Source organism: Lactuca serriola, chromosome 6 (genome assembly GCF_051521515.1).
Source record: "Lactuca serriola cultivar US96UC23 chromosome 6, Lser_US96UC23_V15, whole genome shotgun sequence".
In the NCBI taxonomy this organism is placed as follows: domain Eukaryota; kingdom Viridiplantae; phylum Streptophyta; class Magnoliopsida; order Asterales; family Asteraceae; genus Lactuca; species Lactuca serriola.
This window is the reverse complement of record NC_136413.1, coordinates 24125974-24153486: the sequence shown is the minus strand read 5'-3', so window position 1 is coordinate 24153486 and position 27513 is coordinate 24125974. Positions and strand designations below refer to the sequence as shown.

Genomic DNA, 27513 nt, shown 5'->3' with positions numbered 1-27513 from the left:
TCGGAAGAACGACTCGGCGAGTCCCCGATTTCTTCCTTTTGAGCGATGTCGAGTGGGACCAGTGAGTAGTGGAGTGGACTCAGCGAGTTTGAGGGTAGACTCAGTAAGGGAGAGACTCGGCGAGTTGTTCATACAACTCGGCGAGTCCAAGGCAATCTTCTTAAGCTCAAGAACAACTCGTCGAGTTGTTCATATGAATCGGCGAGTCGGATGAAGATTGTCTGAGTTCTTGGATCGAGAGGGTACTCGTCGAGTTGATGCCATACTCGACGAGTAGCAGCGAGTAGGGTCGAGGAGTGACAATAGGGACTCGGCGAGTTGGCGGCCCAACTCGGTGAGTCAGGTCAACCGAGAGTTGACTTTGACCGAGAGTTGACCTTGACCGAGAGTTGACTTTGACCAGGGGTAAAAGAGTCATTTTACCCAGCGCAGTGTTTGGTATTTGATTGAGTGTGTTTATGGACTTGTAGCCGGGGAGATACCGGAACAGCAGCAGCTAGCTTCCAGAGCCATACACTCAGCAGCCAGTTCACGAGGTGAGTTTCCTTTCAGTAGGAATGGGTCTAAGGCCACAATGCCGGCCCGTTTAGCTAGTAGTAGTATCTGGATTTTGATCCGATGCAGTAGTTAGCATGCTTGATGCCTTCGTGGCTCAGACAGGATTTATGTGTGTTCATGCTAGTGATATGTTTATGCTATGTTCAGTCAGCTTCGGACTTCGGTTCGATGTCAGCTTCGGACTTCGGTTCGATGTAGGGGACAAGGTCCTAGTCAGCTTCGGATCTCGGTCCGATGTCAGCTTCGGACCTCGGTTCGATGTAGGGGACAAGGTCCCAGTCAGCTTCGGACTTCGGTCCGATGGAGGGGGCAAGGCCCCAGTCAGTTAGCTTCGGACTTCGGTCCGATGTAGGGGACAAGGTCCCAGCCAGTCAGCTTCGGACTTCGGTTCGATGGAGGGGGTAAGACCCCAGTATGTGCTTGATATGTTATTGTATGGTATGTGTAGTTTGGGGGAGCTCACTAAGCTTCGTGCTTACAGTTTCAGTTTTGGTTTCAGGTACTTCCGCAAGCAGAGGGAAGAGCTCGGGATGATGGCATCGCACACACCACAGCTTCAGGTTTTATCCTGGGAGTTGATTAGTTTTTGATTTTGATATGACATAGATATGATACAGTTTTCCGCACAGTGTTTTTATTATGTTTGGGATACATCACGTATGGTTTTTATGATATGACACTCAGATTATGGTTTTTGGTTATATGGAAAAATGAAATTTTTGGGTCGTTTCACTAGTGGCGATCTTAGATTGAAAGACGAAGGTCTTGCGTAATAAGGTGGTATCTTTGGTCAAGGTCCAGTGGCAGCATCGGAAGGGTTCCGAATGGACATGGGAACCCGAGTCTGAGATGCGAGAGCATTACCCGGATTTGTTCACAGCAACAGACTTTGAGTACGAAGTCTAGTTCAAGTGGGGGAAAATTGTAACATCCCGATGATGAGGTATTTCCAAATTTAACCCTTAAGTATAAAGACTTATAGTATTTACCCCTTGTGTATGAGAAAGCTTGCAAAAGGTCCCATAGTGACATTTTTGTAATTTTAGGTTGAGGTTTAGTACATTGGACGTATGTTGTGTATGTTGGGCGTACATGCGCGGGTCTAGTACGTTGGGCGTACACCTCGTACGCAGGACGTGCGTGCAAGATCTTCAAACCCTGATGTTTAGGGTTTGGACACTATTTGACCATCTTTATGGCCTCCAAGCTCATCTCTCATCAGTCTCCAACACCTGCATTCGATTTTAGAAAACCATGGTCACTTGTTTGAGCATTCTTGACCCTTGTGTGTGTTTTTAGTGGTTTTGAATGAGAAAGAAGGAAGTAGAACCACCTTGGAAGCTTGAAGAAACTTTGAATCTGGGATCTTCACCTCTCTAGCAACCTTCAAGAGGTATAAAGTTTTAAACTTGGCTTGTATTTCCTTATATCTAGTTAAGTTCTTGATTCATGAGCATTTTGGTCCCAAGTCTTGACCTTTTAGAGTATGACATGCTCTAGTCCATTCTAGTTGTCCTTTTAGACGTTTTGAGGGGTTTAGAAGCATAAAAATAGGATTTTGGATCTTAATCCTTTTCCATGCATGTGTTTGATTGTCTTAATGGGTTAAGAGGGTGGGGTTTTTTTAGCATTTATCACCTATTGGCCACGCAAGACCCTAAAGTTGGAAACTTTATGGTCAAGGATGATGTTTGGGATTTGGATCTACAATTTGGTCGTAATAACTTAAGTATTAAGCTCTTAACTCGTGAAGAGGAAGTCCATCTGCATACGCTGGGCGTACCAATTGGTATGCTCCATGTACGTAGTTCAAGCCCCGACTCCTCAGACAGTGAGTACAACCTGTGTACATCCGAAGTACACCTCGCGTATGAGGTCTGTGTTGACTCGGCTGGGTTGACTCGACTGAATTTGTTGATTTTGACCGATTTTGACCAATGGTATTTTGGGAAATTGATATTAACTTAGAATGGGAAATGTTTTGATTAGTAGGAGTCGAATAGAGCCGATTTTCAAAGCAGAGATTCATTTAGCCTGTATTCGGACTGAGAGGTGAGTTTTCCTCACCGTACTATAGGTCGAAGGCACCAATGCCTGCCAGGTAGATTATGTATCTTGGTTAGGATATTGTTATACTGTAGTGATCTGTTAAGATCTGTATGATTATCTGTTTGATGTTATATGTTTATCAGTTATGTATATGTCGACATAGTATGGTTGGGTTGAGGTACTACTGCTTTGTGCGGTAGCCAACAAACCTAGGAGCAAGCCATATATAAGTTGTGGGCCTAAAGGGAAAGCCATGCTTATGATGTGGGCTCGGGAGCAGGCCAGATATGAGTTGTGGGCCTGAAAGGCAAACAAGACTCATACTATAGGCTCAGGAGTAATCCAGTCTGTTAGCTGTGGACCCAATATATGTTATTACATGTTGTGTGTTGGTACTTTGGGGGAACTCACTAAGCTTTGGCTTACAGTTTCAGTTTATTGTTTTAGGCACTTCAGATGATCGTGGCAAGGCGAAGGCGTGACCGTACACATCCTTGGATTTTATGTTTATGGATTTTGGGAAACTCTGATTTTAAATAATATTTTTGGGAACAATGGTTTTTGTAATCACTTTATGAGTAAATGGGATGTTTTTGAAAAGTTTAAATTTGTTGTGATTTTTGAGTAGTTACAAAGATTCTGTTGATGTACAAAAGAGGTGTGAAAGACATGTTTTCATCACAAGGTTGACACTCCTTTTATAGGCAACGGAGTCAATAGATGACAAATACATAGAATTAAAAGAACTTGCATCAGTAAACAAAATCCTAATAAAGTGGAATTTCTCTGAATCCACGTTATACTAAAAATGGAATACAACAAAAAGAATTTTCTTCATGTTAGGGAAAGTTGACTGAGTTTTGAATTCAAGGAATCTAGGAGTCTTGGTTGCTTAATCTTCACTTCACCTTTGAAACAACATTCCATCTTGGAATGAGGATTGATCTCAGTGTCTTCACATCTCAGATAACCAACTGACTCGAAATCATCATCTTCATCTCGGTTGAGAGGTGTTTTCTGAATCACTTCTCCATCTCGGAATCTTCACTCCTAAATGCTTCATCTAGGAATGAGAGACCATCTTTGAATCACTATGTCTTCTCAGAAGCGTAACCATCTCAGAATGACATCACATCTCAGATTATCTAAGGGGCATTTCCATGTACTAACATATTGCCAAATAATGACATCCATTCTAAACGCATCAAAAGAAACAAAGTATTTAAGCGGTGAAAAAAATTCTAGAAGTTTTTTTTGAAGAATAACCCGGTGTACCACAAGAGAGACAAGTTAAATTTAGAATCGACTTAATACCAAGAAAAACACCAATTGTAAAACATCTGTATTGGTTGGAACCAATTGTAATGAAGGAATTGATGACACAACTTCAAGAATTATTAGACAAAAGATTTGTACAACGTAATACATTGTCCTGGGAGCCTAATCTTCTTTGTGAAAAAGAAAGATGTCAAAATGAGAATGTGCATTGATTACCTAGAGCTTATTAAAGTGATTGTAACATTCCAAAAATACCAAATAAAAATTCCATCTTTAATCAATCAAACCATTCATTTATTTGTTCCAAAAGGTAATAAAAGTAGTAGTATTCACAAAACATTAGAGTGAAAATCATAAACAGCCAAAGCGAAATAAAATCTAAGGGATGCCGTGCGATCACACCGGGCACTTCCCTTTAGAACTGGATGTACTTGAAAAATGTTTAAACCACAAACCGTAAGCATAAAGCTTAGTGAGTTTCCCAAAATACCATATACTATACAATATCATCGGGCCAAACCCGTAATAATGAACCTAACCCAGCATACAATGGGCCTAACCTAACATATCAATGGGCCTATCCCAACATACACATGGGCCCAATCTGACATATTCATGAGCCCGACCTAACATGCAAATTGGCTCAACCCAACGTACATACCAATGGACCTAACCTAACACAGTTTGCAAGAGTCACAAAGACAGTTAGCATCCTACATAGTATAATGAGAAAACTCACCTAACTCATGAAGTCAGCTAAACCATCGCTCAAAGTCATGCAATCAATGCTACCACAAATCTGTCAAAACATGCAAGGCCCAACCTCAGCCTACACACTAAATCTAACAATCATGGCCAAAATTCATCCTATGTCAACAAGTCAACGGTCTAAGGTCAACCCTCAAAGTCAACAACCCAAAAATCATCACAGCTAATCGCCACGTCATGGCCTTCCCTTAGTCACGTCGTGGCACAAAAACGACAAAACAGTCGGGGATTCTCCATTCGCCACACCGTGGCTACCTAGGGCCACACCGTGGGAACTAGGTCCGAACATCCGACTTAAGCTGTTTTCTTTTACTTTCAAGAGCTCCATAATTCAGTTCTGGTCCTTCCCAAGATCTTAATGGACAAAGTTTCCAACTTTATTCCTTAAGTCACCCCAATAAGCCAAAACTTCTAACCCTAAGTCCTTAATGACATCTTAAGACAATGGTTAACCCATTAAGCTCTTAATCACCAAAGCTACCCAAACAAACTTTCCAGAAGACTTTTTATACTCCAAAAGCATCATAACGTTCAGTGCTTCATGGACATGCATGTCCAATGCATGTCCCTCCTAAACTAGGTCAAAGCCTTAGAAGAACTCAAACTTGTGCTTAAGGCCAAAAACACCAAGGAACACTAGATCTGAAACGTATAACCTCAAATGGGCCACAAGGATCCATAAAGTTGCCAACTTTATGGAATCCATCCCTTCAAACTCTCACAATAAGAAGAAAAGGGATAAAAACTTTAGATCTAGAAGCACAAACTAGAAAGCTTGGAACTTGGATACTCATAAGGGTCTAGAATATGCTCAAGGTGATGATGAATAAGTTTGATTGTTGGATCAATTCACCAAAACACCTTCTTCTTCATCTTTATCTTCTTCTTCTTCTTTAAGGCACCGGGAATACCAAAATGAACCAAAACTCTCAAAATGAGGCTAGGGTTTTGAGGTAGAGGGTTGGAGGATGAAGAAGATGCCTTAATCCTTTGGAACTGTGGCTTAGATATGGGAAGAAACCCTACATTACAGGCTTGGGAGAGAACAACTACAACGTTATGGCCAACATATTGCCACGTTGTGTCACTCAACAAAACACGTGTTCCATTTTATCAATGCCACATCGTGAGCATCCTTGCACCACGTCGTGGCACAAAGTTTTCCCCAAAACTCCATCTTTGGTCATTGATAAAAAGTAAGCTTATCCAATCTGGAACACGAGTGTTACAACTCTCCCCTACTTAAATTAGATTTCGTCCTCAAAATCATTCCTTACAACTTACCCTGATACACTAGACACTACTATAACTTCCTGAATTCCTATTAAGATTGAGAAATCACCTCAAACAAACGACAACTTTCCAACACTGCTATCAATGCAAAATCTTAGCAGATATCACCTATCCCGATGAAGAAACGAACCTTCACATATCGACCGCGGTCAGCAAAGAGTAATAACCATTACTACTCTGCCCGAGATTCTACAACCCAATACCATGCCTGACTGCCAGACATGCAAAATTATTCAAACCACATCCATAATGGCAACATTCCGCAACTCGAACCAAACATACTCTTCCGACCCTGAATTATCTTGTTGATAACTGGAAAACGGAACCCCTGAGCATTCACCAACGCCGATAACCTTGCGCCCAGAAACAAGGGCGACTCACTACACGAGTCTCAAGCATTGGTGCCATACCAACATAAAAACCACATCTTGGTAACCAAACATTCACGTTTCGATCTATCCAAGATCTCCCTGGTTCCGAGATGACCTACCAATTAACTGAAGAATTGTATTCCGACCCTTTGCTAAAGTTGATAACCTCACACTCGGTCGCACTACGAGACTCCATCCAAGAGTCGAACTAACCAAGGTTATCCTAACATGTCTTCCACACAGACACAATCCGATAATCACTAGGTTTCCCTACTCCAAACTTGTTCTAATGCCCCAAACCTTCCAGTCACTACTGGGTCCCACCCTCATGAGTCATACACTTACTGATTCATAATATCTCGTGATATCATTTAATCCACTCAAATTATAAGATCACATAACACTTTGATCTTGTCAACGTTCCATCACTGGGCTGGGGACTCACCACCAATACTACCTGCCCTAAGCATAAACTCGAACGTCTAAATAGTTCGCTCAACCCAAATATCATAACCCAACTAGTATCGAATAAATCTTGACTATACGAATGTGTTGATTATACTAAACTCACCGACAATATGTTTATTTTTATTATTTTATATTTATAAGTAGAATCTGTATAAAATATTACTTATCAACTTTTTTACATTTTAATTAGGTAATCCAAATATGTTTAAAAAATCAACTTCTTTTACCATTTTGCATATTTTAGATTCATTAACGTCTGATGTTCATATATATATATATATATATATATATATATATATATATATATATATATATATATATATATATATATATCATTTTTACCCTTTTGCATATTTCTGATTCATTAAAGCCTTTACATTTTGCAGAAATGTTCGGTTTTATGTTTTTTTTGGTTCATTAAAGTCTTTAAATTTGACGGAAATATTCTAATTTACCAGGTAAACCTATAAAATGAATAAAAGAGTTTTTTACATAAACATTGTAGGTGGAAGAAATATTTGCAGATGTATTGTGATTTGAAAAGTATTTACCGAAAGATAATAAAATAATTATAAATCTTATATTTATATTAAAAAAATAAACAAGTAAACATGATTGTACCAATTTGTCCCTCCATCTTTCCACTGCATCCTCTGATTTTTCCTGCTGGAGTTGAGTTTTAACTGGTTGTGTAGTTAAATGAAATGAATCATGGGATAGAAGAGCCACAATGCAACACTCCTACTGGCCTTTTGGGAAAGTCAAATCGATGATGAATCTATGTGCAATGCTAATGAACGCCGCCTACAACCTCAAACCACCAGTGAACTTTTTCCACCTTGACAAACCCACCTCCTCCCTGCCACCCCAATCTGCATGCACCGAAGACAATAAGATTACATTTGATGAAAGCACCCTTACAAACCTCAGACCAAACGACTAAAAGTAGTAACAAACGGGACACAACCAAACAAGTTGTTTTGATATACAAGCGGTCAAATTGGATATTCTCTTTCTCTAAGGGCGGTCTCTCCTCCCTGTCACTACGCAAGAAAATTATATTGTTATAATGGAATCCGAAGTAAGCACTGGAAAATTGAAGTCGGGGAAATTTGATACATTCAGAAATTGAATTGAACCCAAGACTACTAGAAAGTTTGTTAAGCTACAAATCAATGATGAATAATAAGTGTAATGATGGGTAAAACTCGCTGACAATTTGGTTGTAAAAACTAGCGGTTTCCTAGAAGTGAGATTGGATAGATTGGGAGATGATTGCATTAAGAGAACTTACACTGAGTTTAAAGACAGTGGCAAGTCATCAAGTCGAGGCCACCATGTAGATTGAGGTATTTGACATATTCCATTGGAAACACTACTCATGGAGGTATTTCGCCGGAAAAATCATAGAAGGAGAAGAACTTGTTACATGGGTGGATGTCTATGAGGACAAATGCCACGCTGCACTTCTAATTAAAATGATCAAAAACACGTTTGACCATCTTTTGGTAATTAAATCTTAAAATACAATGATTTTGTAATTATTTTTTAAAGGGAAAATACCTGCTATAGACATTTTTTGGGGTTGAGTTCCAAAATATAAACACAAAAAATTAGATTTTCGGGTATAGACATGGATTTCGCGGAGGTAAGGTATGAGGGCTCCGCGGAATCCATCGTAGCTCCGCGGAATGACACAATTGTAAATAAATTAGGGTACTAAAAAAAACCTCAAGATCCATTCCGTGGAGCTACCTCCGAGGAATGAAATCATTCCGCGGAGGTAGCTTCGAGGAATGGATCTTCAGATTTTATTTTTCACATCAATTTTTCGGGGTTTATACTCATTTCCCGACTAATTATTTTCAAAAAAAGATTATGATAGTATGAATTTTATCTTTGACAATGTTTTGAATGAATGTGAGGTGGAAAAAAAATTGGTCTTTTAATCGGAGTTCTTTACATAAAAGAATCATTGGAGGTGAATTTTTTTTTCTTCTAAAGATCCATTCCTCGGAGCTACCTCCGCAGAATGAGTTCATTCATCGGAGGTAGCTCCGCGGAATGGATCTTGAGGTTTTTTTTAATACCCTGATTTATTTATGATTTTTGCCATTCCGCGGAGCTCACGAAACTTATCTCTGTGAAATTCATGTCTATATCCGGAAATCCAATTTTTTGTGTCTTTATTTTGGAATTCAACCCAAAAAATGTTTATAACCGATGTTTTCCTTTTTTATTTTTGAAGTATTATACCTTTGCACAAAACTCATGGATAAAATTGAAAAAAAAGAAATTACAAACTTCCGGCGCAAAAATGAAAATTCTACTTTTCTTGCTTAAGAATCCAAATGTCCAATTAAACACTTTGGCGCCACCCCCTTCAAAGAAATTCCTCGTACTTACGATTACAACATCGCCTCTCGCTATCTGCTCCTCACTTCGACTCTCCCCTGCTCGCCGTCGTCTCCCAGCCACCGGCCGGATACATTCGATAGCCACAACTCCGTCGCACCCAACCACAGGTTCCATTTTTCTTCCTTCTTTTCTGCGTTCTTTCTTCTTTTTTCTGCTTTCTTTGAAATCGCCAATTGATGTTGTTGGTAGATTTCTTTTTAATCCAAGAGGTTTACTTCTCCTGTGAGTTCCTTGTTCACATACGAAATTTCTGTAGTATTTCCCTTTAATATCAATTGTCAAGTTCAAGTTATTCCCTGGAACTCTGTTAGGTGATTTCTTGCTCTCATTGATACTTAATTTGTTATTTGTTTGCTGCTACTGATTTGGTAACTGTGTTTGATGTTCAAATAAATGTATGAAATCTGATGTGTGTAGTGTTGTGTAAAAAATAGAATGTGTTTGCAGGCAAGCTGTTTGATGAAATGCCTGAGAGATGCATGTTTTCACTTATCAATTCTAATATACATGTTTTAATGTTTAACTAGCGATGATGTTTGGTCGTAAAACAAGCTTCAATCGTCGGCATAGATTTTTCTTCCTCCGTAAACTGCGTACTGCTACTACACAACCTCAAGCTTCCCTTAATGGCGACAGAAACAGCAGCGGGTCTAAAGGTAAATAGATTTGTAGTGTTGCTCATTTGGATCTTATCAATTTTAGAGGAAAATAGCATGATTGATTGCTGAGGCTGAGGGTTGACAGGTAAAGGTAATCCTTTTCTGGTGCCCGGTGCAACTGTTGCAACTATAGCCATGCTTGGAGCTCTTCATGCTAGACGAATGTATAGTGATAAAAAGGTATGTAATGCACACTCCACAACACTCTTCTTTAAGTCAATAAAATAATGGTGGAGTTTCTTAAAAGAAAAACTTTTATCTTAAAATTATCCAGATTGAAGAGGCTAGAGAGAGTGGCATTGAACCCGAGCTCCAACCTGATGTAAAAGTATTGAATTCTGTCTTTCATCTTTTGTCATATTTTGAGCCACGTAGAAAGGTTGTTAACTTGTTATTGCTTAATACCTGATTTTCTTGCTTGACAATTGTAGGCTAAATTCCTGAATATGTTACCTCTACGCTCCATTTCAAGGTTTTGGGGTCATCTGTGTGGCAAGGTGAGAATCATCCAAAACGCAAAAGATTAGTTATGTTGTTGAGTTGGTAATTTGGTAAAAGTAATAATTTCATTAGAGATGATGTGTCCTTACACAAAGTTTCTTTAGACTGAGTAAATCTATAACTACCAACAAGTCTGTTGCCACTCTACCTTTTCTTTTGAAAAGGGAGAATGTGTACTTCCTTACACAAAGCTTCTTTTCTAGGAAAATTGGAACACGTGACCTACTTTTGTGGCTGTTTATATGTTTGTGTTATTTTCTGAAAAATTGTTTTGCCACAAATCAAAAGCTATTTTACATGTCTTGGTGAACTTCCTTTTTTTTAGTATATTGTTAGCCAGTCATATGAGTGGTGTTCAAAATGTAATTTTCATCAAGCTTCACCAGTAATGTCTATATGTAATATAAAGGAAATACTTTGACCCTTCAAGTTGAATGTATGTTAACTGTTAAGTCCCTTGGCTTCTGTTATCCATGAAAAACAAACAATATACAACTAGAGAAATTGCAGTTGAGAGGTACAAAATATGGTCTTGTATTCTGGTGCTTGATCGAGAAACAAGTGGTTGTGATGTTTGTTTGTTTCCAAACAGGAACTTCCAGTTTGGGTGCGTCCATATGCTCATAGAGCTTGGGCTCGTGCATTTCATTCAAGTATGTTACTTGTTGAACCCAAAAATTATTATTATTATTACACTGGTGTGAACGTGAACGTGAATGTGAATGTGATTTGTTGTTGTTGTATGTTACTTAGATTTGGAAGAGGTGGGGCTGCCTTTAAAGGAATACGCATCACTTAAAGATTTTGCTATTCGCAGACTGAAAGATGGTGCTAGGCCAATCAATTCTGACCCACACACTCTGGTAGGCTTGATATTTATATATTTATATTTATAATTTACATGATGTTTATGTAACATGTAAGTGTAGATGAGTCCTGTTGATGGTACTGTGTTAAGAGTTGGAGAGCTGAAAGAAGGGGTTATGATTGAGCAAGTCAAAGGCTTCTCCTATTCTGTATCTTCCCTCTTAGGTGCACGCTCCTTACTCCCTCTTATGGCACCACCTGCCCATGAAGATACAAGCTGCCAACAAGAAAACAAACTCAGCAGCAAATCATGGTGGAGAATTTCATTAGCTTCACCAAAACTTAGGGAGGAGCCTTCTTCACCACCGTAATTTCATACCTCTCTTACTCGCTTCATATCATATAAATTATAATTAACATTTTTCTTCTTACAAGTTACAGATATTATTAAGGAGTTTTACATTTACTTTTTTTTTTTTTTTTTTTTTAAATGTTTGGTTGCAGCAGTCCAATGAAAGGTCTATTTTATTGTGTTATATACCTGACACCAGGAAACTACCATCGAATTCACTCACCCGTTGATTGGAATGTGCTTGTTCGTCGCCATTTTTCTGGTAAACATCATTGTTTAATTAATTTTTTTTAAAGAAAAAAAAACTCATCATTCTAGACAAGTATATACCCTTCCTATTACCTGTTTTAACTATATAGAAGAATATTGCATGAATATGCCATATCCTATTCGTAGTAGAATATGTGCAATAATAATAAGTTTATGTTACCTTTTTTGCAGGTCGGCTCTACCCTCTTCATTCACGTGCTATCAGGACAATAAAAAATCTTTATGTTGAGAATGAAAGGGTAATTCTAAATTTCCTTCTCTATGTAAAAAATCTTTATGTTGACAAAATCACAAACCAAAGGTGGGGGTTGTTGATAACTTACTTACACCCAAGTACTAAAAACAACATTTAGAAAAAAAAAAAAATCTAAAATCTAGAGCTTGGTGCTTTAATCCTAGAGATAAATAAACCCAAGAAACAATAACTACTACTAGTGTCATATCACATGATGTTTCACTTTCTTCAGTTTGAAAAAGTATTTGGTCTTTAGAGGATTGATATTTTCCATGTTAGCAGGTTGTCCTAGAAGGTAGATGGCAAGAAGGTTATATGGCAATGGCTGCAGTTGGTGCAACAAATATTGGCTCCATTGAGGTTGTGTTTAACTTTATGTGTCTTATTTATTTATTTATTTTCCTTCCAATGTCCCAAAAGTAATAGTAAATAGAAATGTATTGCAGCTTTTCATTGAACCTGGTTTAAGAACCAACCTACCAAGAAAGAAGTTGGTCCAATCAGAGGCCCCTCAAGAGCGGGTGTATGAACCTCAAGTGATGCTCAAGAAAGGAGATGAGGTTAGATTCTTTCTTTCATGACAATGGAATGGAATAATAGAAAGACAAAAGTTTCTTACAAAATCTTATATTGTGTTTGCAGGTAGGTGCGTTTAACATGGGATCAACAGTGGTGCTAGTTTTCCAAGCACCAACAACTTCACCATCATCAGAATTCAGTTTCTGTGTTGAAAAAGGCGATAAGATACAAATGGGAGAAGCTCTAGGACGTTGGCATCAACAGTTGTAATTATTGATGCTGGTGTTTATATGGATTTCATTGCTATATTATTATTATTGATGGCTGGGAAACGTCTATTTTAGAAGAGATGAGGGCTGAAAAAGCTAACCAGATGCCCTTTGACCCTTGCTACTTATCACGTCTTTAATTTTTTTTCCTTCTCTTTTGTTTTACTGAACCCATAATTAGGTCCTGGTCAAACAATAGAAATGATAGAAATACAAAGTCTCTTTGTAGTGAATTTTTTTGTTGGAGTATTGACATTTCATCTTTTCACATAAGTGTAGATATGTCTTTCTTAAGGATTCAATGATCATATGATATAACATGAAATCCTAACTGTATCGTCATGGCAAAAAAGATAACATTTCAGTGTGTGTGTGTGTGTGTGTAATTGTGTATCATGAGTCATATTTGTTTGATAGGAGGAGAAATGGAATAGGAAAAAGCGAATCAACTAACAAATGCAAGTCCTGATACCAAAATACACCAAATCAGACAATTGTAACTTGTAATTCAATCAAACAACAAACTGGATTTTTCATGTTGTCATGGCGGAGAGTTAAAGTGCCTATGAATATCTCAATTAGAATACTACAGTCACATGGGTAAATAATTCCAATAAGAACATGAATAACACCACACCACACCCACAACACAAGTATGTAATTTCTAAATCAGAGTTTTGAGCTTAAAGCATTTACATTCCTTCATATGAGGTCACAGTATATGAATATCTCTCATCTTTCAGTCAAACTACAAACCAAATTCAACTTCATCTCTTTCTCTATATCAAAACTTTGTTCCTGAAACAATAACCACATTCTCATTTTAGTATGGTCCCTCATTTCACACACTGACTTTTAGTTCAATTTCAACCATCAAATTATAAATGGAACAGAATGCTATACCCTAAGCACTTCCATCTAAAATAGGGCAAAATCGGCTTAAATCTATAAAACTGGAATTGCGAAATGGAAAACTAAGAGGTTGATGATTACAATAATGCCAGGAATTTATTTATTAACTAATAACACATATTGATCTATAAACTAAAAATGAGAAGTAAAAAAGGGAAGCACACCTACGTCTGTTTAGCAAAAGACGAAGAAGACGGGACACGTTTGTTGCGAAACATCATATAACCAAGAGGCAAAACGACGCCGATCATCATGATTGCAGATCCGATCAAGTATCTCACTGGACTTGGTGGTTCCACCTCCAACAGGAGCCTCTTAATCTGTAACAAAATCGAGAATTATATTTCAATCCAGACCTAACAAAATTGGATTCAACAGTAAGATCAGATAACACTAGTTCAGTAGAAAATTTTTTAGTTTGTGTGTGGAGAGTGGAGTGTAACCCTAGATCTACTTCAGGTGAATCGGGAGAAATGACTTACAGGCATGGTTTGGCTGGGTTGGGTTGGAGATGATCGATGGCAGAGAATTCACGAATTATGAGATGAAATAATTTCCCACCTACTTCTAAATCAGATTCTGGCCTTCCTAATCCTGCAACATTTGCAAAGCATTTACAGGAATGATAATGTATTAATGTGGTTGAGGCAGTATGTGTATCTGATTTGTAACTTTATTTATTTATTTATTTATAACTCAGGCCGTTTTATATTTGATTTTGTAACGATTCAAAATCCGAAATGAGACATTTCAGATTAACAAAAAATATTTTTTTATGACAAACAAATATATTTTGGAGTGATATTTCTAATTTTGGACTTCGAAAAGGAAAAACACAGAATTTCAAAAACAAGTCTCAAATCTAATGAAAATTTTCAGAATTTCATGAAAAAAATTGTTTTTACTAAAATCTAAACAAACATATTACATGGAAAATATATATAAACTACGGTTTAAGATCATATATTTTATTAAAACTATGATATTAAACATTTTCAAATAGATATTTCAGACATAAATAGAAATATTTTTTGTGAAAAAACATTTTGCAAAAAAAAAAAAAAAGAACTCTAAAATTTAAAAAACAAGTCTAGAAAGGATCATTCAAAATAAAATGGTCATTTTTCAAAAATTGAAAAGATGATAATACAGCACAAAGCAATGGAAACATAAAAATCAAAACTTGATCATCATATTTCATAGCAAGGTTCTAAATAACGTAAGGTGAGATTTGACGGCAATGTCAAGTCTCAAGTTTTTTTGAGTCGTGGCGAGTCATGTCGTTTGTAAAGCGTGACTTAAAGCGACAATTCTATATATAATCAATAATTTAATATATATTTTCTATTATTATTCATTTTTATATACATATGTGATTTAAGGTGACATTTTTTTCAAAACTTAACGGCAAGTACAAGCCTTGAAGTCATGACGCGAATTTTGTACATCTTATGGTGCAATATGTAGATTCGATTCATTATTGTTTATTATTCTCTTGGATGATTAAGACTCAAACCATATCTCTCTCATAGTCGCACCCTAGACCACGATCTTGCAACAATGACTCATTCTATTCTTCTTTGATGGCTAAACTCAAACCCTAGAACCTAAAAGAGGGGAGGGGCTGAGAGTTCCACGAAGAAACCGTGAGGGAAATGGTGGGAAAACCCGATGTGTCATGTTCTAAAAGTCTTTTGGACCAGCTAAGGTTAAGCGCTTTTATACCCTTTCCCATTTTAAGTGTTATTCTTATCTTCTAATTTGAATTAGAGATAATTACACTTAAAGCCTTGTACTTCTTAAGTTTCTAATTAACTCGCCATTAGTTGACAAGTTAATAAACTAATCCTTTTCATTTTCCTTTTGTATGTCTTGCATATAACCCAAAGGATCCTACTAAATATGAAAAATCACTAACTTGTTGCGACCATAAACATATTTCCAAAAGTTATTTTATTTAAAAAAAAAACTCATTTAGAAAGGTTAGTTTAGTGAATTTCCCATTTTTAATTTGTATTATATTAAAAAAAATTATTTTGTAAAATGTGTGGTCCACCTACAACCTTTGACTCTTTCCCCATTTACCTTAACTAGTACACTCTTCCCTATGCTCTCGTACCATCGTTATCTTCCCTCTTATTACTAGACTTGACAATGAAGTGGGTTCTGATCCTAATCTGATTCAAATCCGTAAGAATTATATGGATTTATATCTTAGTTTTTGATTTGTTTACAAGTTTACCCCCATACCCTTTAACCCTTTTATTTAATGGGTTATGTATGGATTATTACTGATCTACTCCATTTATAACTCGCTCCATTTAAGTATAACACCCTTTGATTCCCCCATACTTTTCCTTTTCTTTATAATTATATTTTCCCAAATCGAAAGGGAGGATTGGGGAATTGTTTTCGTATTCTCTAATCAAGCACATACTCTGAGAGTGCAATCTTCTTCCGAGTGAGATTGATTTTCAAATCAACCATATGTTTTCTTTAGCAGACATTTATTTGATTTAAGATTCATCTTGATGAACGTTGCCCCATGAATGTTTGATATAGTAGACATTTATTTGAAATTTGTTAAAAGTGTTTGGATCAATGCTAATTTGCTCTAAACCCAATCCATTGCTAGGTCTACTTGCTCTCTGTGTCATCCTCTATTTTTCAGAACCAGATAAAGCTTTTTATTTACACTTTAAAATATCATTTGTATTTGTTGTGAAAAATCCTAGTTAAATAAAACCTTTTTATGAGATAATAATATTGTTTCAAAATATTAAAACACTACGGATATCATAATTCATATCCAACATATGTTACAGCGTAAAGACACAAGGTCCTGAATACTATCACAAGCTTCTCTCTTATTTCACTCGACATCCTATTTAGTTTCTAGCAGCCTTAGTTCCACTAGCTATGATGCATATAAAATGAGTGAGTTGTGTTGGGAAACCTGGCGAGACACATAAAGTTTTCAATCCCATAATATTTTAATCATACATAATAATCCTACAACATAACCGTTACCAGACAATATAGATAATTAAACCAACACATATATCTATAAGATAAAAGCAAAGAAACAGGAAAAACAAGATGAATGTGCAGCCTTAACTCGCTGGAACTTTTATTGAAGAAAAATAACTCAAAACCTAATTTGATGTGATTAGAGGATCCTATCGGTTTTTATACTAAACATAACACATTCGAATAAAACTAGGATTCTAGAAAGATAATCACAAAACATTACTTATAAGAATTTCCTTATTGCTCAAGGAAGTTAGGAAACCTTGGACAACACTCCAAGTAATCCATAACTTGGACCAAAATATGCCATTAGCCACATTTGTTCTTACATAATTCCCTAAAAATAACCTCCTGAATTTCTGAGTAAAGGGTAATTCTTGCACACCAAGCAACGTTCTCATATCTGCGAACCTTATCCGAGTTAAGGCATTCGTAAGTGGATCCGCTCATTGCTTGTCTCCCGAAAAATGTTCAACAATCACTTGCTCATTTTCAACACGCTCTCAAATAAAGTGGAATCGAGTGTGAATGTGTTTGTTTCTTCCATGAAAGACAAGATTCTTTAACAATGTTATTGATGATTAGTTGTCTATGCAAATCAACACCTTTTGTTTCTTAATTCATGTTAGTTTAGCTAACAACTCCCGTGACCAAGCTGCCTGACACGCAACTGCAGTAGCTGCCATGAACTCAGCTTCACACGAGGACAAAGCTATTGTATCTTGCTTCTGGGAGCACCAAGTGATAGGCGAGTCACCAAGGTAGCAAACATGCCCTGTTGTACTTCTGCCATCATCAACATCTACATTGTGACTCCTATCATTATAACCCAGCAAGATCATATTTTAACTATGCTTATATACTATCCCAAAAAATGGAGTACCACGTAACTAACGAAGGATTTGCTTAATAGTGTGTGCATGAGATTCTCTTGGACTGTGCACATAACGACTAACTACTCTAACCAAATATGCTAAATTGAGATGTCTGTGCAATAGATATCTTAAGCAACCCACTATTTTTGATAATGGGTAGCTTCAACTTCTGGTTCGTCTTCAGCTTTAGATAATTTTAGTCCCGGCTCCATAGGACATCGAGTTGAATTACAATCTTCCCTACCTGCTTCTTTTAGAATTTTTATGCATAATTCTCTTGCTTTACCTTTACACAACCGTTTTCTTACAATACTTCAATACCCAAGTATCAAGTTAGTTCGCCAAGGTCCGACATTTCAAACTATAATGCCATTAGTTTCTTGAATTGGTTTATAAACTCTAAACTTGTTCCCGTCACGAACAAATCATCTACATAAACCGAAACAATTATATATTCTCCACTTGAAACCTTTCTCTAAATTGTATTTTCTTGGATGCATTGTTGAAACCCATATTTTTCAACATATTATTAAGCTTCAGGTTCCATGCTCTCAGAGATTGTCGAAAATCATATAAACTTTTGCCAATTTGTATACTTTTGTTTCTTCACATTGCTTCATGAAACCTTTCGGTTGGCTTACACACACTTCTTCTTTTAGGTCACCATAAAAAATGTCGTTTTTATGTCTAAGTGATGAATCATCCATCCGTTCCTGACCGCGAGAGTAATCAATAGTCTTATTGTACCGAGTCGAGCTACCGTGTGAATACTTCATCAAAATCAATGCCTTGCTCTTGCACATAGCCTTTAGCCACTACATGCACTTTGTACCTTGTAACCGACCCATTTGTATTTCTTTTAATTTTATACAACCATCTTAAACCAATGGGTTTAGCATCTTTAGGAGGGAGGTATTTGTCTTCGTTCAAGAACACCGTTTCTTGAATTGTTTCTTGAATTGTATTCATCATAAAGAACGACCCTTCTTCATGATCTATATCACCTTCTTATGTTTTGTTAAGATTAGCCTCATGATTTTTGGTTTGGTCTGGGTATCTTGAAGCAAAGTGACCATACTTATCATATCGGAAACATTGAATATTAGAGAGATCCCTTTGTTCACATTATTTTCCTTTTTGTTTTTGATCTTCACGAGTTTTAGTGGATTCCGAGTGACTGTGATTTTAGGTGTTACCCCGACCACGTCCACCACCACGTCCTGTTCCTCGGTTATTTGAACCCCGACCTCTACCTATTTGATGATTCGGTGTTTCTATTAGAAGATTCTGATTTGGAATAAAGTAATTTGTTTTGAGTCTCGATCGGTTACTTTGTCCTCTCCCTTGATTCTTTCCTCATTAGCTTTTAAGCAACCAACCACTTCTTCAAAGTCTATCGTCTTAAGGTCCAAAACTTTTTCAAGGGCTGCAACTATTTGACAAATCTATTCAATTTATATATATATTTTAAAACACAATGTTTTATTAGAAAATAAAAATAAAAATATGATGCTTTAATAAAAAATGAACCCAAATAGGTTGTTTTTCCATGCATTCATCACTTGACATAAACACTTCTTATTCACATCTCAAGATTACAATCTTAGAATTTACCAAAGCAAAATAAATCACAAACTTGAGATTATGGGGTGGCCAAATATGAATAAGATATATAACAATATCTCATCAACAATGACCCTTTACCTTCCACAATTCTCAAAATGGAAGCCAAATAAAAAGGATATTACAATTGCAACCTACATAAAGCATGAGTACAATTTCACAATGAAAACTATTACAACTTCTTAAGCATAGTCTTCAGAGGCTGGGAGTGCAGCATATGATCCAATGAATACATCGCCATAGATAAGTCCAGCTAGACCACCACCAATAAGTGGTCCAACCCAATATATCCAAATTTGCGAGAAGTCTCCACTAACCACAGCAGGTCCAAAGGACCGGGCAGGGTTCATGGAACCACCACTGAATGCTCCGGCTGCCAAGATGTTAGCTCCAACGATGAACCCAATGGCAATGGGTGCGATGGTTCCAAGTGAGCCTTTTTTGGGGTCCGCTGCAGTTGCATAAACAGTGTAGACTAGCCCAAATGTTATAATGATCTCAAACACTACTCCTTGTAGACCATTCATTCCATCAGCAACCCCGTGGGTTGGAACAGCCTACCAAATATCAAACAACATACCCATATTCATGATTTCATACAAACACACACATACATACATATATATATTATTTAAAAGGTTTCACTATAAATAATAAAATAGAGTTTTACCAAGCCACCGGTGACAAACTGGAGAAGAAAACAAGCAGCAGTGGCACCGAGCAGTTGAGCAATCCAGTAAAATAAACCAGTCAGGATGGTGATGTTGCCGCCAATAGCCAATCCAAAGGTGACAGCTGGATTCAAATGACCACCGGAAATATTGGCTGCCATTGAGACTCCGACAAACAATGCAAAAGCATGAGCCACTGCAACAGCTACTAGTCCGGCAGGGTCTAATGGTGCGTCTGTTGTGAGCTTGCCTGTAAAGTTCCAATACAAGTTCATGTTACAACAACAATTGAGTCTTATTTCTTAAAGAAATAACACCTAGTATTATTAATTTTATAGATATAAATCATACTAGACCAAATGAAAAACTCACCATATGCGATAGCCGAGCCAACACCAGCGAAAACGAAAAGAAGTGTAGCAATGAACTCAGCCAAATAAGACTTAATTGAACCAACACTGAAGGAATCACCAAAATCACCAAATGCCAACTTCACCATTTTCAAGGTTTCTAAGACCGAAACTATGAACTTAAAAAGTTAAATAACTAGTTGTAAGATGAATGACTTGCTGAAACTTGTGAGTTCCTAGTTGTTCAACATAGGGTTATATAGTACACAATTTGAAGTTTTTCGTATTTTCAAAAATATTCATTCTTTAAAGTTATTTTGTGAAATCAGTTTAAATAATGACCACTAGCATTTCATGTATAGAGAATGTTTGGAGGCACCGACCATGGGCCCAAAGAGCCTAACCATGACCACTCATTGGTGATTACCCACCGGCCTAAAAAATTGAAATATTTCTTGATTATGAAGTGGAGACAAAATAATTATTTAGAAAAATTAAATGAATAATCAATAATATCTGCTATCTACAAAAGTTTATGAAGTTAAGCTTAATTATGTGTTGTGGAATAGTTAATTTAAGTGAGCTCCAAATTAAATGATTGAGGGGATGAGTCATCTTCTTTAAAAATTCCGAATATAAAAGCATAATATTTACTCCCTAATGTAAAGTGCATTCTCATCAATCGGGTTTATCGTCAACATACGACTACAAATCATAATTAATTAAAATTATGTTAGGCTTGAACATAAGACTATAATTATGAATTTTCATTTTTTTACTATTGAAATAAGTACGATATAAAATGAAGGTCTTAGATCATTTTATAAAGATTTTTTTGTTGTTCTATATAATCATAGATCATCTTGGCAAAAACACATACACAATAACTAGGGGCAGAATTGAATTTTCAAAACATAACAAAATGGACAAGAAAAATTTATTCAAAATTTTGCACTCTAAAAATGTAACTTATTGATATATTGTTAATCAAAATGGACCTTGTCGATTTTAAGTCTTGCAAAATTATTTTTAAACTAATCATTCAACATGTTGTCTTTTATATAACAAAACCGAAAGATCATTCAAACACTCTACCAATCTTCCTTATATTTTATTTTTTTAAATACCAGCCTCCCCCAGTCCCTATTATGGTCCGCCAATGTATATAATTCGTAATGTTTTAAAGAAATATTGTTTCGAACAAAACATAATTTCATCGATCATACTTAATACAATATTTTCATCCCCGGTTCCATTCTCATGTCTTGTGCAATTGCATATGCATACAAAAAGATATATTATTGTTATAGTTATTTAATAAAAATATCATATACACACTTACACATGTTTTGTTAAATTTGTTTAATAGTTTAGCTATATTTTATTCCTTTGTTTAGTATAAGGACCCTTTGTATATCTTGTACCCTATATATATTGTTTCAATATACGTAACCCTAATTATGGGTTTTCACATTATTCAACATGGTGTCGAGCCTGTAAAGTGATCGTACAACCTAAATCACTATACTTTTTTTCGCTGCTACCTCTGAAGTTTTCCCTTATCACCGTCGACAACTACTCAATCGTTGTCTCCTACTGCTTTGTTTCTTCATCGCAACAACATCTTGGTGTTGTACTAAACACCTTCACATCCTCTTTGAAGACCGCACACAACTGCCTTCTTATGTGTTACCCTCTCAATCATCGAATTAAAATAGTTGGTACATTTAATTTCTCTCTACCTTCTGTTAAGATTTATGCTCTTTACTTTTTTTTTCTTTTTTTTTTATTTTTATCTTTGTTAGATTTATTTTTTCGATTTATCCGGCTGTCATAAACGTAAACACAAAGCTTAGTGAGTTCCCAAAAATACCACATACCATACATATTCTTGGTCTAGCCCGCACATTGGGCCTAGCCCTTCCTAATCAATAGGCCCAACCCATCATGCAATAGGCCCAACCCAACATACAAAGCAAGATTCACAAGGACAACTAGCATCATACATAACACATTCCAGTGGGTTGGTATTGGTGCTTTCGACCCACAAGTATAGTCAGGAGACTCACCTCAAACCGATGTCGACAAATCCCACATTCGAGTTGCTGCTACCACGGCTTCTCACACTGAACATACCCAAGATCAATCCTAATCAATAAGTATGGTAATAACCCATAATCAAAGGTCCAATCATATTTTATCATGCTAATGGGTAAAAGAGTATTTTACCCTTCCCATACTTGGCCCAACAAATCATGGCCAAAACCCAAAATAACCCAAAGCCTAAAATGGCTTCTGGTGAGCACGACCACGTACCACCATTGTACGCCCAATGTAACGCATGCTCAAAGAAGAGGTAATGGGCTGAAACCTATTACATGCAGCGTACCGGGAAGGTACGCCCAATGTACGTCGCTGATACCTAAACACCACTCTAAGTCTTAATACCTTAAGACTTAAACTCTAACTCCCAGATCTGACTCTAAGGGAAGTCTTAAGTCATAAAGTTCCTGACTTTATGACTTTGCATGGCTTAATGGTGTTCAAACCAAAGCCCTAGATTCATAACTTCACCAAAAGACTACTAACTCATGTATGTAAGAGATATACCTATCAAGATTCATTTTTATGACTTAATGAACTCATAAATGGCTAGAAATAAGGCTTAAAGGTTCTAGAGTACCTTCTACTCACAAGATCCAATCCATGGGACCAAAACATGCTCATAACCTAACCCAAAACTAGATCTACACTAAAGTGCCATAAAGTTTGAAGCTTTATACCTCTAGAAGCTAGCAAAGATGATAAAAATACTAGATCTTGAAGCTCTAGCCGCAAAAATACCCAAGGATGAGCTTATCCTTCTTCTACAAAGCACCAAGAACACTCTGAAGCTCCAAAACAAGCTCTCAAAGATAAGGGTTTCGAAATTAATGAGGTCTGCCTCAAGGGAGATAATGAGGTTATATAGGGTCCATGTAACATTTGAAATCTTGAAGAGGAATTGTTGAGATTAACCCAATTTCTAGGTCAACTCGACGAGTTGGAGGGACCAACTTGTCGTGTTGAAGATGGATGGATCGTGGGGGTTTAATGAACCAACTCGACGAGTTGGGGAGCCTCAACTCGACGAGTTGGCAGCTGGGAAGGAAACCCTAATTTTTAGGGTCTTGCACCTTATTTAAAGTCCTTAAGTCTTTCTTCTGGCCTCCTTATCAGCCTCCACTGTTGTCCAAACCCTAAATCGAGTTGTAGCCTCCATTGTCAAGTTTTTGGAGCCTTGGAAGGAAGTTTGGTGCTCATTTTGTGCATTGTGAAGTAATTAGAAGATCTTGAAGTTTCTAGCTTGGAGAAGGAAGTATTTGATCCATAATCACTCCATTTCTTGCAGTCACTTTAAGGTATCAAGTTCATACCTTGACTTATGGATGATTAAATCTCCTTGTTTTGGCTTTTCTTGTGTTTTGGCCTCTTTTTTGGGATGATGATGGAGTAAAGTCATTTAGGGGTTGTTCCTGTTGGATTAGATGTCTAAACCCATAACTATTATTGGTATGTATTTGACCCGACTTGGCATGGTCCATTTAGACTGCACTTCACCGGAACAATTAGATAGACTAAATGAGAAAAATGATACTAGTGATTTATATTAATGTATTATAAGTTCTAATATATTAATATGAAATCATATTATTTAATTAGTATTGATCAAGAATCAATTTAGAATTAATCTAGTGATAAAAAAGGAACTAATTAAATATGGACTCTTATATATATATATATATACATATATATATATATATATATGTGATGGACCAAGTTATGGTGGACCAAGTTCATTTAGGTTGGGCTAAGCTTTCATGGATAGTCCATGGAGTGTTTAACCCATGGATCCTATGAAAATGAAAGGTCATGGGTATTAGGGTTTACATGAATGTAACCCTAATCCTCTACACCATATAAAGAGGTCCTTGGTTCATGAAAAATGGCATTAGTGCATAGAAATGAGGGCAAGGCCGATTTCATAAGAGGAACCTAAGTATCCTTATTCTCTAGTTATTCCAAGTTGGTTTTGGTGATTTGTGATTCCACTTGAGGCTTCCACACTATTGGGGCTAAGCTCTTAAAGTTCAAGACTTCAAGTTTCACCAAAAGGTATGTTATCTTACTAGTTTCTTGTAGTATAGTTACTTCATAGTATGCTAGTTAGGGTAATACCTTGGAAAGTTCAAGTTTGCATGTATAATAGAGAAAACATAGATCCAATGTATTTAGGGTTGCATGTACACCATATGAGTGTTAGAATGCTCAAAACCCTTCAGTTCCTTCATATCTAAGTTGGTTTTGGTACCCTTGAGCTTAAAGGTGCAAACTTTATGATGATTTTGGTGTCATGCATGCATTAAGTCAGTTATTAAGTCCATTCCAAGCTTAAGAGCTTCATTTAGACATGCATGAACATAAAGTTGGCTACTTTATGTGGTTCTCCAGCTCAAGGAAGTAAGATCTATGATTTGGAGTCATGTCCTTGTGGATTAAGTGCTTAATGTATTAAGAGGTGGGTTTCTGGCGAACTCGACGAGTTTGTTGGAAAAAATCGGCGAGTTGGCTCAGTTTTCCCCGACATTTTCAGACTGATAGAGGAACTCGACGATTTTATGATCAACTCAGCAAGTTAACTTGGTTTAACCCGACCTGTGCAATTGATGAAGAAACTCGACGAATTAGGTCAACTTGGACCGTGGACTTTGACTTTTGATTTATGTCATTGACCAAGTTTGTCACACGGGATGCTTGAAGTAATATGAATTGTAATAAGGAAAATTATGGCTTAGGATAAGGCCCATATGGGGTTGGGCCCAATTTGGAAAATTGGGCCATTAAGTGGGCCTTTGTGGATCTTTTGGTTTTGGGCCTCGGTTTTGGTTCATGTTGGGTCAGGGGTAAAATTTTCATTTTACCCCAAGTATGGATTATGGATTATATCATGGAACTAATTGTTAATTGGGTGTGTTGTTGGTATCGATAGCTCGGAAGGCGGCAGGGCAGTAACTAAGATTTTCTTTCGGGGAACTTCTGCATTCGAGGTGAGTTTTTCTCACTGTACTTTTGGGTCGATGGCACCAAGGCCGACACATTGGATTAGATATCCTGTTATGTGATAGTATGTTATTGTTCAATAGTGATTTGTTAGATCGGTATCCTGGTTTATAGGATGATGCTATGAGTAGTGATCTGTAGATCTGCATGTCTGCATGTAGACTATTTATATGTTTATCTATTATATGCCGACATGTTGTGTTGGGTTGAGGTTATACTGCTCCGTGCGGTAGCCAACAAACCCAGGAGCATTCTAGATACGAGCTGAGGATCGGGCGGTATGCCAGACTCATACTGAGGGCTTGAGGGTATTCCATCCCGATGATGATTGGACCCGTTGGGTATTGGCATTACAACCCGAGGGTTGATTGGGCCTGGGGTATTCCAACCCGATGGTTGATTGGACCCGATATGATAGTATGGATTGTAGTGACACTGGTCTACTTTATGTGTCAGTCAACAGGCCTGGAATATTCCAACCTGATGGTTGAATGGACCCGACATGTTTGGTATTCCAACCCGATGGTTGATTGGACAAAATTGCTTATGATACGAGGGTATTCCACCCCGAGGATGATTGAGCCCACCGTAGACATGCCTGGTATTCCATCTCAAGGCTGATTGGGCTAAGCATGAGTATTTGAGTTGTTGTTATTTGTTTATGTTATCTATTTGTATGTTGGTATTTTGGGGGAACTCACTAAGCTTCGTGCTTACAGTTTTGGTATATGGTTTCATGTACTTCAACGGATCTTATGTGGGTGAAGGCGTGACCGTACACATCCTCGCATTTTGGACTTATGATTTCTGGGAAACTCTGATAATTTAAAAGTTTGAAACCTATGTTGAAAGAGATTTTTTATTTTTAAATAATGTTTTGGAGACAACGATTTTTGTAAATACTTCTATAGATAAATGGTTGTTTTTAAAAGTTTAAATTTTTATGAAATTTTATGGATGTTACAGTCCAAACACTAAAATTTAGGTTTAAGAATCACGTGAGTACGCCCTGTGTACCATATGTATGCCTAACGTACTCAAAGGATGACCGCACTTCCTTCATGCAGTATGCCCAACATACTGGCCAACACCCATTTCATTCCTAACTTCCAATGGTCATAAATTATGCGTCCCAACTCTGTTTTCGGCGTTCTTTATATGCTTGGAAAGGTAAAGAAAAGCCCTATAATCCCATCTAATCTCCTTTGACTTAATACTTACCGAACTAGAATCCTTAATTTGAGGAAAAGTCTGAAGCATTGCTTTCACCATTATACTCTTTGATTCCAAAATACAATCTGAGAGCTTGGATCACATAACATAGATAATCCACATCCAATTGGGTCTAAAACCCAAGCCCCTTGAAGTCGAGGGCCCTAATTTGGTCCATTAATTTCCCAATGATCAATAATTCCTAAAATAGGAAACTTCTTGAAACCGGATGTTACGTCATGCAGCTACAGATTCTGAAATGTCTACATTTCTCTCCAACAACACTTGGGATCTTGTTCCAAAACCCGCATTTGCTAATAATGTGTTTTGTCAATAGTTGTATTGTCACAACTTTGACATCCATGGCTGCTTGGATCGCTACAAAGGTCACCTTGTTGCTCAAGTTTTTTTTCTCAAAAGTCGGGCTTGGATTTTGATGGCACGTTCAGTCCTATTGTCAAACCAGTTGCCATCCGCATTGTTCTCAACATCTCTATTTCTCGCAATTGGATCATCCATCAGCTTGATGTCAAAATGTTTTCCTTCACGATGATTTAATTGAGACTGTTTACATGCATCAACCTCCTGGCTATGTCAACAACCAATTTCTAGATCATGTATGTCATTTACATAAAGCTCTTTATGGGCTAATGCAAGCTCCTCGTGCTTGGTATCAGCATTTTGTTGTCTATTTATCCATGCTTGGATTTATCAGTAGCAAATCGGATTGCTCTCTCTTCACCTATCATCGCGGCCCCGCTACTATCTACCTCCTTCTGTATGTTGACAACATCATTCTTACCGCCTCTTCTCCTACTCTTATTTCCTAGGTCATCTATGAACTTTCCTCTGAGTTACCAATGTCTGATCTCGAACCTATTTCCTTCTTTCTTTGTATTTCTGCCACTCATAACTCTTTTGGACT

The 27513-nt window shown here is 37.0% G+C and overlaps 3 protein-coding genes across 4 annotated transcripts; 1 reads left to right on the top strand and 2 right to left on the bottom strand.

Annotated features, from left to right (window-relative positions):
- The first annotated feature begins 9087 nt into the window (after positions 1-9087).
- On the top strand, positions 9088-13109 carry PSD1 (phosphatidylserine decarboxylase 1). Its single transcript, XM_079005854.1, has 13 exons — positions 9088-9310; positions 9731-9859; positions 9948-10042; positions 10137-10190; positions 10294-10359; positions 10956-11016; positions 11117-11226; positions 11293-11537; positions 11675-11784; positions 11964-12031; positions 12310-12387; positions 12474-12587; positions 12670-13109. Exons 1-13 carry the CDS (start codon positions 9103-9105, stop codon positions 12814-12816), a joined length of 1485 nt encoding a protein of 494 aa, XP_078861980.1. The 5' UTR covers positions 9088-9102; the 3' UTR covers positions 12817-13109.
- Positions 13110-13322: 213 nt separating this feature from the next.
- On the bottom strand, positions 13323-14386 carry LOC145057938 (uncharacterized). Of its 2 annotated transcripts, none has more exons than XM_079005856.1 (3): positions 14210-14386; positions 13892-14047; positions 13323-13613 (listed from the first exon to the last, which is right to left on the bottom strand). In XM_079005856.1, the coding sequence occupies exons 1-2, from the start codon at positions 14213-14215 to the stop codon at positions 13892-13894; spliced, it is 162 nt and encodes a 53-aa protein (XP_078861982.1). In that variant the 5' UTR covers positions 14216-14386; the 3' UTR covers positions 13323-13613. The 2 variants fall into 2 exon arrangements, with proteins under 2 accessions (XP_078861982.1, XP_078861981.1); XM_079005855.1 differs by having other exon boundaries at positions 13896-14047.
- A 4808-nt stretch (positions 14387-19194) lies between these two features.
- Positions 19195-20520, bottom strand: LOC145056796 (putative aquaporin TIP-type RB7-5A). The gene is made up of 3 exons (XM_079004517.1): positions 20299-20520; positions 19926-20176; positions 19195-19812 (listed from the first exon to the last, which is right to left on the bottom strand). Exons 1-3 carry the CDS (start codon positions 20423-20425, stop codon positions 19438-19440), a joined length of 753 nt encoding a protein of 250 aa, XP_078860643.1. The 5' UTR covers positions 20426-20520; the 3' UTR covers positions 19195-19437.
- Between the last annotated feature and the right edge of the window lie 6993 nt (positions 20521-27513).

What these genes read in the sequence shown, in the direction of transcription:
- PSD1 (XM_079005854.1), top strand. Translation starts at nt 9,103, where the DNA reads ATGAAAATTCTACTTTTCTTGCTTAAGAATCCAAATGTCCAATTAAAC. An exon ending in TGTTCGTCGCCATTTTTCTG is followed by an intron (nt 11,785 to 11,963) that starts GTAAACATCATT and finishes CCTTTTTTGCAG; the next exon opens with GTCGGCTCTACCCTCTTCAT. An exon ending in TGCTCAAGAAAGGAGATGAG is followed by an intron (nt 12,588 to 12,669) that starts GTTAGATTCTTT and finishes TTGTGTTTGCAG; the next exon opens with GTAGGTGCGTTTAACATGGG.
- LOC145056796 (XM_079004517.1), bottom strand. Translation starts at nt 20,425, where the DNA reads ATGGTGAAGTTGGCATTTGGTGATTTTGGTGATTCCTTCAGTGTTGGT. An exon ending in TGGCTCGGCTATCGCATATG is followed by an intron (nt 20,177 to 20,298) that starts GTGAGTTTTTCA and finishes GGAACTTTACAG; the next exon opens with GCAAGCTCACAACAGACGCA. An exon ending in AGTTTGTCACCGGTGGCTTG is followed by an intron (nt 19,813 to 19,925) that starts GTAAAACTCTAT and finishes GATATTTGGTAG; the next exon opens with GCTGTTCCAACCCACGGGGT.